This window comes from Nannobrachium achirus (assembly GCF_963921795.1).
Source record: "Nannobrachium achirus genome assembly, chromosome: 2".
Classification (NCBI taxonomy): domain Eukaryota; kingdom Metazoa; phylum Chordata; class Actinopteri; order Myctophiformes; family Myctophidae; genus Nannobrachium; species Nannobrachium achirus.
The window spans coordinates 62,604,320-62,620,119 of NC_137811.1; the positions used below are offsets into that span (position 1 = coordinate 62,604,320).

The 15,800-nt window shown below is 43.7% G+C and overlaps 1 protein-coding gene across 1 annotated transcript; it reads right to left on the reverse strand.

Annotated features, from left to right (window-relative positions):
* Window positions 1–1,526: 1,526 nt before the first annotated feature.
* Window positions 1,527–15,621, reverse strand: vamp1b (vesicle associated membrane protein 1b; the record flags this gene model as incomplete). The annotated part of the gene is made up of 4 exons (XM_080743312.1): window positions 1,527–2,232; window positions 10,833–10,991; window positions 12,212–12,347; window positions 15,608–15,621. The coding sequence occupies 4 exons, from the start codon at window positions 15,619–15,621 to the stop codon at window positions 2,140–2,142; spliced, it is 402 nt and encodes a 133-aa protein (XP_080599438.1). The 3' UTR covers window positions 1,527–2,139.
* Between the last annotated feature and the right edge of the window lie 179 nt (window positions 15,622–15,800).

Here is a 15,800-nt window from a genome sequence, read left to right on the forward strand (position 1 = left end):
ATTCAACAACGTTATCGAATATCGAAAGTTTTCCTAATATCGCCCAGCCTTACTATATACTGTATATAGCAACAAGAACCCCAATAGGGGTTCCTGTCTTGAAAGGTAAAAATCCCAAATGGGGTTCCCGTCCTACCCAGCACAGGGTGTCACGGAGGAGCAATGCCCCCAGATCCACATTGGCCATTACTCTAACAACATTTTAACATGTTTTACAAATTATAAATATATTTTCTTCATTAATATTACAGTATCAATACATTTTCAAATGAATTCATAGGTTAACAATACAGGTAAATGCGTGCCTACAATTAGTGCAGAATTGGATTTGCCTTGATGCGTTTCTGGGAGAGACAACAAGAATGTTGTTCTCATGAAGTTTCTTACAGGTCACAATCACTGCTATAGGCCTACTAATACATGATAATGGTATATTAGTGTATTAATATACCAGTAAGACTCCCTAATCATGTATACACAAATTGGCCTGTAAGTTGCATTGGTTCCTGGGTGTAGGGGGATGTGTGTGGCAAATGTATTGCTTAGGTAGGGCCAGACAATGCGGGTTTAGCTGTAACAGGGTCGTGTTCAAGTAGTAGGACATATGTTAGTATGTAGGTGGAGCAAATGTCTAACATAGGTGTTGTGTTGAATTATGAGCAGTTTGGTGTATTCAGGAGGGAATATGGGAAATGGGACGGATGCATGTTGATGACATGAGTTTGCGAGATACCGTGTCCCGCTGTGCGTGATTTTTAGGCAACATCTGTAGGAGCAGTGTCCATTAATGTTGTCTGCAAAAAGCAACCTCGTGGTGGCGCTAGAAGAGGGGCATGTGAGAAATCAGGGGCGGAGGTTGTGGTTTGCCAGCCAAGCAGTGTGTGTGCAAAGTTTGGCATGGATAGGGGCAACGGTGCCGGAGATAAGTAGGGCCAAAAGTGTGACGTGACGTGACGTGACGGACAGACGGAGGGACTGACTGACAGACAGCCTGTGGAGGTTTTCATAGTAACTTAAACATATATGTAGGTCTGTTGTATTTTGGTTGATTATACATTGGCAAAACTCATGAGCCTAACTTCTTAGGTGCTGTCCATGGTCCTGGAATTGTTACTCATTCACCCCCACTGTGGAGTTTTCTTGTTTTCCTCCCACCGTAGAGGTGGTGACAGGTTACATTAGTAGATTTGAAGTAACCTACTTTGAAGTAAGCCCATTAGGCACAATAAGTGCTTTGCGTTTCGACTTATCTGCTAGTGCTTTGATTGACAGCCTAATTTGACTGTTTTTAATTTTACTTGTATGTGGCCGGAGCATCATTCTACATATTGTTTTTGCAATCATCGGTGCATCATTGAGTTTATGGCCTCCATGACAAATTGTATAAAAGAACAGTTATATAACCCCCCCCCCCCCCCCCCCTGCTGACCACTGTCAGGCTCCAGCACTTAAACCTTCAAGGTTCTCTCCTTCAGCTTTTATTATGTTTTCTTTCTCTGCTCTCTGTCTCATCTCAATAACAACAAGACAGAGCTTAGCCTCTCACTAGTGGGGCTGAAACAAAAAACGAATAATACAAAAAATACATATTACATCCAGCATCCTGTCCTTCCATTTAGATATGGGGCTGAATGGAGCGACCTGGGCAGTCACAGGTTAGATTCCCAGCCATCAATGTGTCCATGAGCAAGACACTTCAACCGTTACTGCTGCCCCCGAGCATTCAATATGACCACCTGAGCAGCCATCAGCTGGGTGAAGCTGAAACTGAATTTCACCCGCACTAGTAAGGTCTATATTAGTGTTACTTTGCTTGGCGGACACTGACATTATTGATTTGGGGACATATACCGGTATACTGTATATAGAAACCACTTGGCTTTCTTCATTTTAAAAGGTAAATGTTTAATCTGTTATTTTTTACATCTGCATTATTCATACAGACAATGAGAAGTGAGCAACAATCTTCCATCACCTTTATTGCATATTATGAGCGCTTAATTCTATTTGTAGAGTTTGTTCCATTCGTAATTAGGTGATGTTGTCCTTGGAATTGCACACGATTCTACTTCCTCTAGGTGAGCACTATAGAATAGGTACAGTAAATTACCAGTACCCATTCACAACCATGGCTATAATCTATGACTCCCATGTACTATGTAATAGTAATGTATACTCACAGAATAGGATTCCAACCACAATGACTCCAATGATGCCCATCATGATCATCATCTGAAAGGAGGAGATTAAATGAGAGCTTTCATTTTTATTTTCACAATAAACTCCACCTTAAACACTTTCAACCAGGTGTCCCTATTTTGGGAATGCCATTACTGTCAACTTTATGTAGAAATATTGTCAAAAATAGCAGATCTACAAGCTACAATCGTGAAAGCTAACTTTCACGATTTTATGTGAGCTTGTAGATCTGCTATTTGTGCTATTAAAATAGGGCTTAGGTGGTTAAGGTAAAGCAAGGTAAAGTCACATGAGAAATTTGTGTACGCGAGTGTGTGCGCACGCACACACACAAATACACACACACACACACACGAATAATGCATTCTCATCAGCATCTTATAGAGGGTACATGCAACTTTTTCCTCAAATGGCTACATTGAGAATCTCACAATCCAAACAGTACAGTACACCATTAAAAAAGCAAGTCAATAAAGTCCTTGCCATTCGTTATGACGTGGTAACTACATTATACTGTTCCCTCCGTGAGTTATAGCTCAGTGGTTTTCTGGATCACAAGCAGATCCAGATGAGTGTACTAGTGTAATTGCGACCGTAGGTCGCAGTTACTTGCACACTATCCAAACCTCCACCGGCTGTCCCTCCGTCACTCCGTCACTCCCTCTGTCACACGTCACACGTCACACTTTTGCCCTGCTCATATCTCTGCAACCGTTGCCCCGATCCATGCCAGATTTTGCACACACACTCCTTGCCTGCCAAACTACAACCTCCAAGGACCCCCGGAGTTTCGGGGACCCCCAGGTCCCTGGGGGACCCCCAGGTGTAAAAAATTACCAAATGTGCAAAAACCGTTGCCCCGATCCATGCCAGATTTTGCACACACACTCCTTGCCTGCCAAACTACAACCTCCAAGGACCCCCGGAGTTTCGGGGACCCCCAGGTCCCTGGGGGACCCCCAGGTGTAAAAAATTACCAAATGTGCAAAAATGACCAAATGACCACCCCAACGGGGCTGCTCACGGGGCATTCCCGGGGACCACCCACTCCTGGTGCTCCAGAACGGATGCAAAAGTGGTGGCGCCCCCAGTGGAGGACCCCCTGCCACTGCAGCTCACATAAAATGCCGTAACTCGGGCTAGGAGCGACCGGGAGAGCCGGGGCCGGTACCTATTCGTCCGCCTTGGCGGCGAGGAGACCCCACCCCTCATTTCTCACATGGCCCTCTAGCGCCACCATGAGGCCGATTCAGATTTTGCCCTAAAATCACGAAAATCACTACACAGTATGTCTACACTCATGTCAACAACATGGATCAGGAAGATTTTGGAAAAACACATTTTTGCTCTATTTATGGAGATAAGCGACCAACGGTCGCTTATCTCCCGATTAGGGAGTCTTACTGGTAAGTGTAATTGTGTATAACTGGAATTGTGTAATAGTGCTGTAATAGGTCACCTCTTGCCCTTAGGGCGTCTTACTTCACACAAAGAGAAATACGCTTTTTATATTGGACTGGCCCACGATGGTCTGCAGTACCTCCTCACGCACGCACGCACGCACGCACGCACGCACGCACGCACGCACGCACGCACGCACACACACACACACACACACACACACACACACACACACACACACACACACACACACACACACACACACACACAGACACACACTGTAGGCTATACACACATGTACATAATAGCAGATCTATATATCTATATCTATATATATATATATATATATATATATAAATTATATATATCTATATCTATATATATCTATATATCTATATATATCTATATATATATATATATATATCTATATATATCTATATATATATATATATATCTATCTACCTATCTATCTATCAATCAATCAATCAATCAATGTATCTATCTATCTAGATATACATTATATATATATATATATATATAGCTAAGCAGTATAAGCAGGGGGGATGGTACCCCCTCCAATATAATTATGTTACCCATTTTCAACTGTTTTTATTTTATTGTGACGTACGAAACACTTGTTGAAGTGTGATCAAGTGAGTGTACAGTTGCCATAGGCGTTTGCTGATCCGGTCTGGTTATATACCGGATACGGAAACGTTTCTTGCATGTATGTGAGTTTGTAAATAACCGGATACAGTAGGCGGGCTTCAGAACGGATCACTGATTAGCCAGGATTTCACCACAGCGTATAGCTACAGGTTTCCCACGGGTGCTGCCCTGGCTGCTACGGAAACCGAAAGTTAGGAGCTATGGTTAGGAGTAAAAGTCTGGCTACGGGAGGCTAGGATGAAAGTAAAAAAATAACCCAGCCAATGAAACGATCGTCGCGCTTTTTCCTCATATTCGTTGGCCTCACTCTTCCTGGGATCAATCGTATGTTTTCGGAGCTTGTCATACAAAGGAGGCGACATATTGCTTGGATTTATATGGACACTGGAGGATGTATTTTTGCCGACGCGACCCCGCAGTCAGGCGTCCCGTGCCGTGGCTGCTTCGAGAAAAGATGCGGGACGCCTCACTTCACGGAGGTTGGCCTGGGAGTCGGAAAACAAGTCTCCATCTAGTCCATTGACCTCTTTTGCCACCCCAGGGACCCCGAAATCGGTGGATATTCCAACTCTGAGGAAGCCGCGGTACGTAGATGTGGTGTGTCTGTGGTGGTATTGATTTAAAGCAAAGGTGTCGGTTCTGGGCCCTGGGTACAAGGATTCACTGTGGGCCCCCCATGAATGTTCTTCATATGGGGATTTAAAAAATAGCAGATCTACAAGCTCGCAGCGCGGCACTCGGTGCCGCGCTGTGAGCTTGTAGATCTGCTATTTTTCAATAGCAAAAGTATAAAATATCAAAGGCCCTTCCACCTTGGGCCCTAGTAACTCAGCCCCACGTACTTTTCCCCCCCTTGTGACATCCCTGCTAGCTGTTGTTGTGGCTGCGACATACTTTGTCGCTCCTATTTTGTTGTGGAGACAGTTTGAAATATTTCTGGGGCGTTATGGAGCTCTGTATTGTATTGGCCCATGGCAGTTCAGGGCTTTTCAAGTGAAAATGTCACGGGATTGTGTTTGATTTATTCATAATGGTCTCTAGTTAGATCGAGCCTGTAGCTACTGCTATAGCCTCCGCTTGGGGGGCCTTCTCCATTCTGACATGCTGCCATTCAGAGACATTCACTTCCAATTCCATAGATGGTGTAGGAATGGGGGGGTGTGTGAATGGCATGGCTGCATGTTGGAGTGAGGATGCTGAGAGAAAAAAAAACAAAAAAACGCATTGTGCTGCCTGGTGCCAGCCAGGCTGCAGCAGTGCGTGCGAAATGCCAGCACTGTTCCTTCACTGTGGATTATGGGGAGAATTATACACTTTTATTGAGATTTATACATTTATTACACTCTTGTTTTCAAACACAGTAACTTTGATGTGTGATATTTTGGTTTCCCTATATGACAGAAGGCAGAAACTTTCTCAAACGTTTAATTACACTCTGGGGAAGAGTGTAATTAAACATTACATTATATAAAAACAAATTCTCGGGTTCCTCGGGCGTGGCAGGGACGTACAGCGGGATTTTTTCGGGCTCCTCGGCCATAGCAGCAAATGAGTTAAGTGCGCCTTATAGTCCGGAAAATACGGTAATTGTGTTCCAGCATGAATCAAAGGAACTACACTATACAGTAGGCTATGTGCTATATAAGTTCCCATTTATTGATACTAGTCTAGTCGGCGACCTGGCCAACTCGGAACAATGTAAATAGGGAATGAATGCCCCGCCCTTTAGGACCCGTTTTGACCATCTGTCTGCCTGTGTCCATTTATGCCCATATATGGAGATATCTGTATCTGTCTGTCTGTCTGTCGGCGTCCATTTTATGTCCATATATGGAGATCACTGCAGTTATAGTTCTGGGTCCATTTTATGCCCAGATATGGAGATATCTGTCTATCTGCGTCCATGTTATGCCCATATATGGAGTATCTGTCTGTGCCTCCAACTGTGTTGCAGACACAGTGCCGGTTCCCCCTTTAATGCAAACCTCATTATACCTGTTGTCATAGGACCCGTTTTGAACATCTGTTTGCCTGTGTCCATTTATGCCCATATAGGACCCGTTTTGAACATCTGTTTGCCTGTGTCCATTTATGCCCATATATGGAGATATCTGTATCTGTCTGTCTGCGTCCATTTTATGCCCATATATGGAGATCTTTGACCATCTGTTTGCCTCTGTCCATTTATGTCCATATATGGAGATATCTGTATCTGTCTGTCTGCAATCCATTTTATGCCCATATATGGGGGCATTCATTGAACGCGCGTGCCCGTGGGACGAACGGTTCTCGAGATACGCGGATTACATACATACACACTCACAGAGATTTTTTGTTGACTCATGTGGCGTACGTGATGTCAGAGCCTTTTATGAAGTGATGTCACAATGAGTCAGAGCTTTCGCCGATTTCCTCCGGAACAGCCTGATGTCAACAATCAACCCCGCATAAGGAGATTCCGAACGTTTCGCGCCGGGTGCCCATATATGGAGTATCTGTCTGTGCCTCCAACTGTGTTGCAGACACAGTGCCGGTTCCCCCTTTAATGCAAACCTCATTATACCTGTTGTCATAGGACCCGTTTTGAACATCTGTTTGCCTGTGTCCATTTATGCCCATATAGGACCCGTTTTGAACATCTGTTTGCCTGTGTCCATTTATGCCCATATATGGAGATATCTGTATCTGTCTGTCTGCGTCCATTTTATGCCCATATATGGAGATCTTTGACCATCTGTTTGCCTCTGTCCATTTATGTCCATATATGGAGATATCTGTATCTGTCTGTCTGCAATCCATTTTATGCCCATATATGGGGGCATTCATTTTATGCCCATATATGGAGAACGCGCGTGCCCGTGGGACGAACGGTTCTCGAGATACGCGGATTACATACATACATACACACTCACAGAGATTTTTTGTTGACTCATGTGGCGTACGCGATGTCAGAGCCTTTTATGAAGTGATGTCACAATGAGTCAGAGCTTTCGCCGATTTCCTCCGGAACAGCCTGATGTCAACAATCAACCCCGCATAAGGAGATTCCGAACGTTTCGCGCCGTTTCGGAAAAAACGCGCGTCGGGTCGGGTCGAGGCCGGGCACTGCACTCCGCGCCGCGGCGGAGAACGTGCGTGCCGAATCTGAAGCTGGTGGGCCGAACGGTTCTCGAGATACGCGGATTACATACACGCAGACAGACAGACAGACAGACACGCAGAGACTTCTCGCATTTATAGATAGATAATAACTAGCCTCAGGGAGACATGTGACCTAAAGGGCGAGGTCGTGACAATTCTTGGCCATCTGGCCAGTGATGTATATCGGACCAGTTACCCATATATGGAGACCCCTGCATGATAGTCACAATGTTATGTCAAAACATGCCCATATATGGGCATTACCAAATATGGGCATTCCCAGATATGTCCTTATTATTGATGACATTGGGACAGGGATCTCCATATATGGGCATAAAACGTATGTTAATTAGTAAATCCAAGCAGGGCCTTGGCGAGTTAGGGCCTGGGTTTGATGCCTGGGGATCTCCATATATGGGCATAAGGGCAGTTTATTTATTTAATCGTTTATTAATATATATCCATATACATACAGTATATGGACTTAATATTAACGTTTTCGTGGAAGGTAGGGTGTAAATCAGAGTAAAGCAGGCTCTTGGGCCAGTTAGGGCCTGAGATTGATGACATCAGAAATCTCCATATATGGGCATAAAAGGGATTTTGTTTCTGGGAATGCCCATATATGGACTTTTTATTTTATGTTATCCTTTATTAATAATAATAATATGTATCCATATACATACAATATACGTATGTTATGCCCATACATGGAGATCCCTATCTGAACCAGCCACACAGATATGGGCCATGACTTGGCCAGTGATATATATCGATGACATCAGTGATCTTCATTAAAATCGTAATTTTCTGCCAATTATTTGGGGGCCCAGGATGAATAGCTGTATATCTGCAGTGAAACCTGGCTGTTATTCACACATGTTTGCCAAGCTGCCCTAGAGCGTCCCAGTGTGTTCATCTGACAGCCGTTCATTAGCAGATTAATGTTTGGGGAGCGTAATGTGATGTCCACATTCCTGCCTGGGACAGATGTGGTGTGTTCGGTTCAGCACACCTCAATGTGGAGCTGCTTCATGGAATCAACCCTGTTCACTTATAAACTGCACATACCAAAATTGTACGGTTAAATTCAGTGCGGCTACAGTGCGGACAGGCAGTTTTGGTTACCTCCGTGAAGTTGGCACCCCATATGATGAAAACATATATAAAAATGGTGTCATTCTTTAGTGCTGCATTTGTGCTGTAAATTTTATAATTTGTGCTGGTATCATTTTTTAGATATTTTATAGGTTTGCTGAGCCTTGCACCCCCAATTTAATAATTTAATAAAACAAATTTTGTCTCATTCTTTAGTGCTGGATGTGCTCTAATTTGTGCCATTGAAATTATCAATTTAGTTTATATATATATTTATATATACCGTATATCAATATTTATATGGTTATGAATTAGCAGAATTTAGCAGCAGTACAGCGGCGTAGCCTATAGATGGCGGTGTAGAGCAGCAGTTCTTAATAGTAGAACATGGCAGCATAACAATGGTGGTGTGTAGAATATCTAAAAAATTAAACCAGCACAAATTACAAAATTACGGCACAATTCAGCACAAATCCAGCACTAAAGAACGACACCATTATTATATGTTTTCATCATGGGGTGCCAACTTCACAGAGGTGTTTTGGTTGTTTCTAAAGAAAGAGACGTTTGGACCAGCCTCTTCAAACCGCTTGAGTCTGAGGAAGATGCCGGTTGAAACGTCACAGTCACCCCTGCAAATTGATCAAATGTGCAGACCCAGTTGAGTGCTCCAGTCATTTATTTGGGTAGTCTATTTAGAAGTGTCCAGCCAGGTAACTTTGTTCTCAAATTAGGAGGTCCTACTGTTGAAATGAGCTCTGAACCTTTCAACAACTTGGCTGAAGCGCCTTTGTGGCAGTTTCAATTGTTGTTTTTCTATGAGACTGTGCCTTTTGTTATCTAGTGAGATATATTTTTTAACACTTCCAATACCACATTAGACTGTTAGTCTGTTTCTCAAATGGTGGTATGTGTACCCCTTGGGATACTTGGAGGTACATGTAAGATAAAGTGGAAAATGCTGGAAATATTTATTTTACTGTGTGAACCTGCTGATCTGTATGTGTTAAACCAAATAAAATTATCTGTTATTGAATAGAAAACAATATTTGTTTGTTTTATTTTGAACATATGGACATCAAAACAGACTTGCTGAAATACTATAGCCACGTTTTCAAACAAATCTGCCCAGGAGCCACTAATTGTAACACGTTACACTCCATTCCTTATTTGCAATGTTATATCCTTCAAAATATTAGTTATCATTCATTCATAGCATCATGCTAGCATGATGCTATGCTGCATGGTTTCCTTTTACAGTTTTCTAAGCAAAATATTGTAGTCAGGTAAATGGGGCTCTTGGATCCAGAACTCATGGTGTACTAAAGCCAAATAGAGTATAGAAGATTTTATTGTATTTGTATTACATGCTTTTATACATTTGCCTTGAAGGTCTCTGGCTGAAATCTTGCATTTAACAACTATTGCAAAGTCTGCACAATCTTGACTGAGCTTTAGATAGGTGAACTGTGAATGTATTCACATAAACAAAGTAGACCAACATTTTTGTATTTGTGATCTGTGTAGTAGGCTATATTGATCCAAGCCGGAAGGAACGCAATCTATAGAGTAACGAAGTCATGACGTGACTCACTCATCCCCCGGTTCACAGAAGTAATTTCTCTATGGAGAATAACATTGGGTCATCTTAAAAATCGTCTCATATACGGTAAGCATTGTGGTCCAAAAATAAACAAACTGTCTTTGCGATATTGTCGGGGAGGTGGCTCTGTATCGTTTATGATAGTCAGTCACTCATATTTGATAAAGCCTGTTTCTAGCGGAAAAGTAACTAATTCGGCGACAGTAACATTAGTGTTTTCTCACCATCAGTTGATTCTTCATATCCATATGAGTCAAACCGTTTAGATAATTTGTTTATGTTTGGAACACAGTTCTTATATGACGCGATATGAAAAAAGTCTGTGGGAATTCAGAATGGGGGGGGTGGGGGGGGGGGGGGGGACGTGAACCAGGTAGGATGGGTAAAAATAAACATGCTCTGAAAAATGCATGCAGCCCACCAAACTAACCAGTGGTCTGATGGGTGGGCTGCAAACACAAATCACTCTCTGTGATTTGGGTTACTGTAGGTGATTTCTCTCCGCTCCACCAGGACCGTGGGGCTATCCTTTTACCACCCCGGCTTGGGGGGGGGGGGGGTTCACCCGGGCTATATTTCATCCGGACTATATTTCTGGGCACACCCCCAGCAGCCACGTCACCATAATCTGATCCAGAAACGCTTGAGAACCACTGAACTAGACTGATGAGAGCACCGTGAGTCACGTATCCACATATACACACTGGCACATGCTGCTTACCTTGCAGTTCTTCCACCAGTACTTGTTCTTGAGCTTGGCTGCGCAGCTTTCAAACTGGGAGGCTCCGGCCTGGAGCGCATCCGCCCTGTCATCCAGTTCTGATAGCTTCTGATCCCTCTCCAGCACCTTGTCCACGTTCACACGCATGATGTCCACCACCTGGAGCACAGTGGGAGTTGTGGTTCAAGTCATGTTGTAAGATAGCTTTTTGGGGGGAAATGAATGCCCTACTTCGTCGTACTACTGTGTACGTTGCTGTACCAAAGTGGCAAAAATAGCTGATCTGCAAGTTCACAATGCGTTGTGGTGTGGTGCCTTTTGAGATTGTAGATCAGCTATTCTTTGCTATTTTAGACTTTGTTTTTAATAGTAAGTGAAAGTGGTTATGTGTGTTTGTGGGTTTTATGAATATTTACCAATGAAAAATGTTAACTAGAGGAGCTGGTGACTAAATAATAGCTACAATGGATATATTGGAACACAGGTTCTTTTTTTTTCATTTTCTTAAAGGTAGCTGTTTTGGACATACAAGGTTTGGCCAATCTATCTATATGTGTGACATTTGTGCTGCTGTCATAGTACTCACATCATAGAAGATATGATATCCATGTATTCTGACAACAAATGTATTGTTGATGTTATGGTGTACTCTACTAAACTTTGGTGCAGTTTTGTGATGGACTGTGTTGTCCTCACAACACTGTGGTATTGTTTAGTACTGTTATGCAAGCCTCCTAATTGCCCCTTGGCGACAATTACATTTCATGAATTGAGCAGAATTATTGTCTAAAGTGTACAGTGCCAGGAAAGACGTGAGTGATGGCATGGGTTTGAGTCAATCCCATGACATCATAGTTAGAGTCACTACCGACCCGCTGAGCCACCAGCAGGACATGTTTGAAAGCAGCAGAGTTGACGATGCGTGAGAGGGAAACGGGATGCTGAACACAAGGTTGCATCATGCATAGGGAGGAGAGGGATGGAGAGAGGTTCAAGATGTATTGCCGGCTTCTAAAAGGCAATACATTAAAAGCTATCGGGCTCTCGCATCACATACGAGAATGAAGTCAGAAGCCATTTGCAAATTGCCACCAGCGGCATTACCGCTACATTGTAATCAGATATATTATCCCACCCAGCAATATGGAGGCAAACGGGTGATGCTGCTACTTTCAAGAGCGTTCTTGATGGAGGATAAATGTTGGTAGAAAACCATCTCCTGTACCGCCGGCGTGACGTAATCAATTACATACGATGCAACTCATGTGTTGTATAATTGGGTGTACATTTTAAGTGTAAACATTGACCCAAACAGGCTCTTCCGGGGTCACAGAGGGAAGGACACGTGACAGAGCAGAGAGAGAGAGAGGTGGGCTCACCTCCTCTACTTGGGCCTGTGTCTGTTGTAGCCTGCGGTTGCTGGTGGTGTTGGGGGGGGCGGGAGGGGCACCTGGGGCGCCTTCTGCTCCTGGAGCACCAGGGGCTCCGGCTGGGGCGGCGGCATCTGGGGCAGACCTGGGGAGGAGAGAGAGAGAGAGAGAGAGAGAGAGAGAGAGAGAGAGAGAGAGAGAGAGAGAGAGAGAGAGAAGGACGGATGAAGACATTGTATAAGGAGGAGGAGGAGGAATGGAGTTGAGAGGACAATACCGTCGTTGTCGAGTGGAAACCTTGTATGTCCAAAACCGTTTGTTTTGTATTTATCATTTAAAGAATTATTTAAACTAGTGAAAATAGCCGATCAAGCAAGCACACGTCTTGCACCGTGAGGCGTTGTGCGCATGTAGATCTGCTATTTTCACTAGTTTTGTGCGACAGTCTTATGATGAAGCAGGTTTCTGCCCGACAGCGATGATAAGAATATTCTTTTATCAATTTGATGAAGTCATTTATAACAGGCCTGTAATAACTGTAATATCTGCATGGGTGCTGGGGGAAAGAAAACAACTGAAATAGCTGTAGTATCAAAGTCTTGTTTCAAAAGAGGTAACAGATGAAGAGTAAAAAGCCAGGAACATAATGGTGTGAAAGATTAAAAAGTAGCAGAGCTGGAGGATGTGGCCAAGATGCAGGGGAAATGATGCAGAAGGCAAGGGAGGAGGGGGGACTGGGCCTGAAAGGGGTGGTGGGCTGAAAAGGGAAGAAATGAAATGATGTAATATCACCAACGACAAGGATGATAGGCCAGAATCCAAAAAGAGCAGGAGGCGAATACAAACTAAACATAGAAATGTAAAAATACACTTGGCAAAAATCAGAACATTAAGGAGCAGTGCTATGAGTGGGAGTCAGGACAGAGAGGATGTAGCCAATAGAGATGGCCTTCATTCCAAATAAGGAGTTGGCATTGAGCTAAAGTTGGATCATAACGGAAAGGGTTAAGAAAATGTGTCAGTTGCATAATGTGTTGCTATACAACCAAGTCAGAATTCTTATAGGGCAATTCAACCCATTTCTAACTGGAAATAAAGAGCCCTCAATGGAAAGGCTGTTATTGTAGCCGACCAACAGAGAACTGCCTACCCTCCCCCCAACCCCTCCCCCTTTCACTAGTGGGCCCTCATATACTGTAATGGGATATGAAGGAAGGAGGCTGCCCCAACCTCAGAACAATCGATTATGTCATTGATATTATTGATATCCAATTGTCTGATTGAGCATTCCCAGATCCCCCATGGACTCAAAAACTGCTTCTATATTATAAACGCGATCATTTCTATTACAAATGTAAATTCTCTATAAGGAGGGGGGAAAGTAGGTAACCTATTTGGCAAAAAAAGGGGGAAAATGAAGAAGAAAAACAACAACTCTTGACTCATTTAAAAAACCTGCTTTGAACAAACCGGCCCTTGAATAGCCTACATTATTTAGTGAGGCTGTGACGGGAAAATCAACTTGCGTCAGCAAAATCCATCAGCTGAAACAAATCAATTAGAAATACAAGGAGGAAAGATTCAAAACCTAACAAAATAGCCTATATAAATTAATCAACTAAGAGCATACATTTTTTTTAAACTGATCATATTGTAAAATCAAAGATGAGGAAATAGAAACCCGCATCAATACTCACATCTTCTATGCAGCCGTGTCGAACTGACTCACGGACAGCGGAGGGGGGAGACGGGGGGATGTATGTGTATGTGTGTGTGTGCGCGCGTGTAACAGTGCGTGCGTGTGAGAGGAGGGGGAGGGTCTGGAGTCAGGAGGATGGGGGAAACAGCAAGATCACAGATGAAAGAGACAGGAACGTCTAGGCCGTGGTCCAAACAAAGTCCAAAATGTTCAGTTAGGAAAGCAGCCTAATTAAAAGTGCAGCGGAGGCTCCTGGTGCAACGGATGGAGCTTTTATAGCGACGTGCTTGCAGCCCAAGTCATCACTGACCGAAGTACCGCAATACCGAGGCAGCTAGGCGCGCACCGTCCGGGGTAATAACTCAATCGCACACAACCACAGGGTCGGAGAACAAACGAGCAACACAACAGCGAATCTCAAGCGAAAAGCACTTCTGCAAGTTCTCTCCTATAATCCGTCAGAGATGAAATCCCCAGGATGTTTTGTAATATTGCGAGACAGTTATTCCAAAGGATGCGTATAGCCTACGTCCTATAGAGAGAGAGAGATGCTCAAGAAAAGTGGGTGCAAAAAAATAAAACCGCACAGATGTGGCCGCTTTGAAGCACTACCAAACGCTTGCAGCTGCAGAAATGTCCAGTCAGGAAAAAATGTATTTTGTAGTTGAGAAGACACCTCTGTGATTTATTTGGTATCAATCGCTGTCTATATCTCTCCCCTCTCGTCTCCCGGATGGACGTGTGCACGCGTCTTGTGGTGAAGTGCGGTAGTTGCGCTCGAGTGTGCGATGGCACTATACTGCAATGATGCGTCGTTCCCTTTGCCTTCTCTCTCGGATCCAGTTGGACTCGTAACGACGGTGCGGTATAGCCTACCTCCCTCCTTCCTCCTACCCCCTCCCTTCCTCCCTCTCTAAGCTTTCTCTCCCCCTCCCTCCCTCTCTTTCTCCCTACACTTTGCAGTACTGCAGCTTTCTGTGTCGGATAGGGGCGGCAGGACGACACTGCGGTACAGTGGTGGTTGACTATAGAATGTTGACTCGGCGTGCACAACCCCCCCTCCCCATCACCATCTCAGTCGTGGACCTCGCTGGGTCTGACTGGGAGTGTGGGAGTAGGCTACTATTGTATAGTCTCCCAATAGCCTCCATCCTCGTGTTTGAATCATTTGCCATACAAAATATATAGTTTCTGTCTTTTATTTAAAGCCTAGCCCCCAAATGGCGTCCCAGCCCCCAAGCTTCATTGCCAATGCATGCATTTAACTCCATGCATAAGAGACTGAGAGCGTGAGAAGTGTGCACGTTTACTGCACAGGCATCCAGGAGTACAGAAGTGGCATCTGTGTTTTGTCTGCATGGAAAATGCCCCATCCATACATCCATATAGGGGACATTGCTGTACTGTATAGCTTCAGGCGGATATGGACGATAGAAATGTATTGGACAAATCCATAAAGGGACCAAGTAATGGCAAATTATATTTCAAATCAATTGCTTCAGTTGCCATTTTTGTATAATTGATGGTTACAAATATTACAAACTTGGTTAAAAAGCGTTGCTGACACCAATTATCACACATCTTAAACAATAATCCATTCCTATGGGAACTTAAGCACAGATATAGTAATCAGAAAGAATCCCTGACTTCCAAACAGCTTTATAATTGATTTCCAGATTTGACTGATTATTACTTATCAGGCTGGCCTGGTCTCATCCATGGCTACATCTCAATGCTTTTAATCCTATTTGTGCTGGAGCGATGCCAGAGATTTCCAAGCAGGGCTCCGATCATATCTAAAGCATCAAAGATTTAAGGTGAGCAGGGCTTGCTTAGGCCATGTCATCCTAAAATTAGTGTCATTCTGTTAAATTTTTTATTTGTTTTCACCACAGTGTC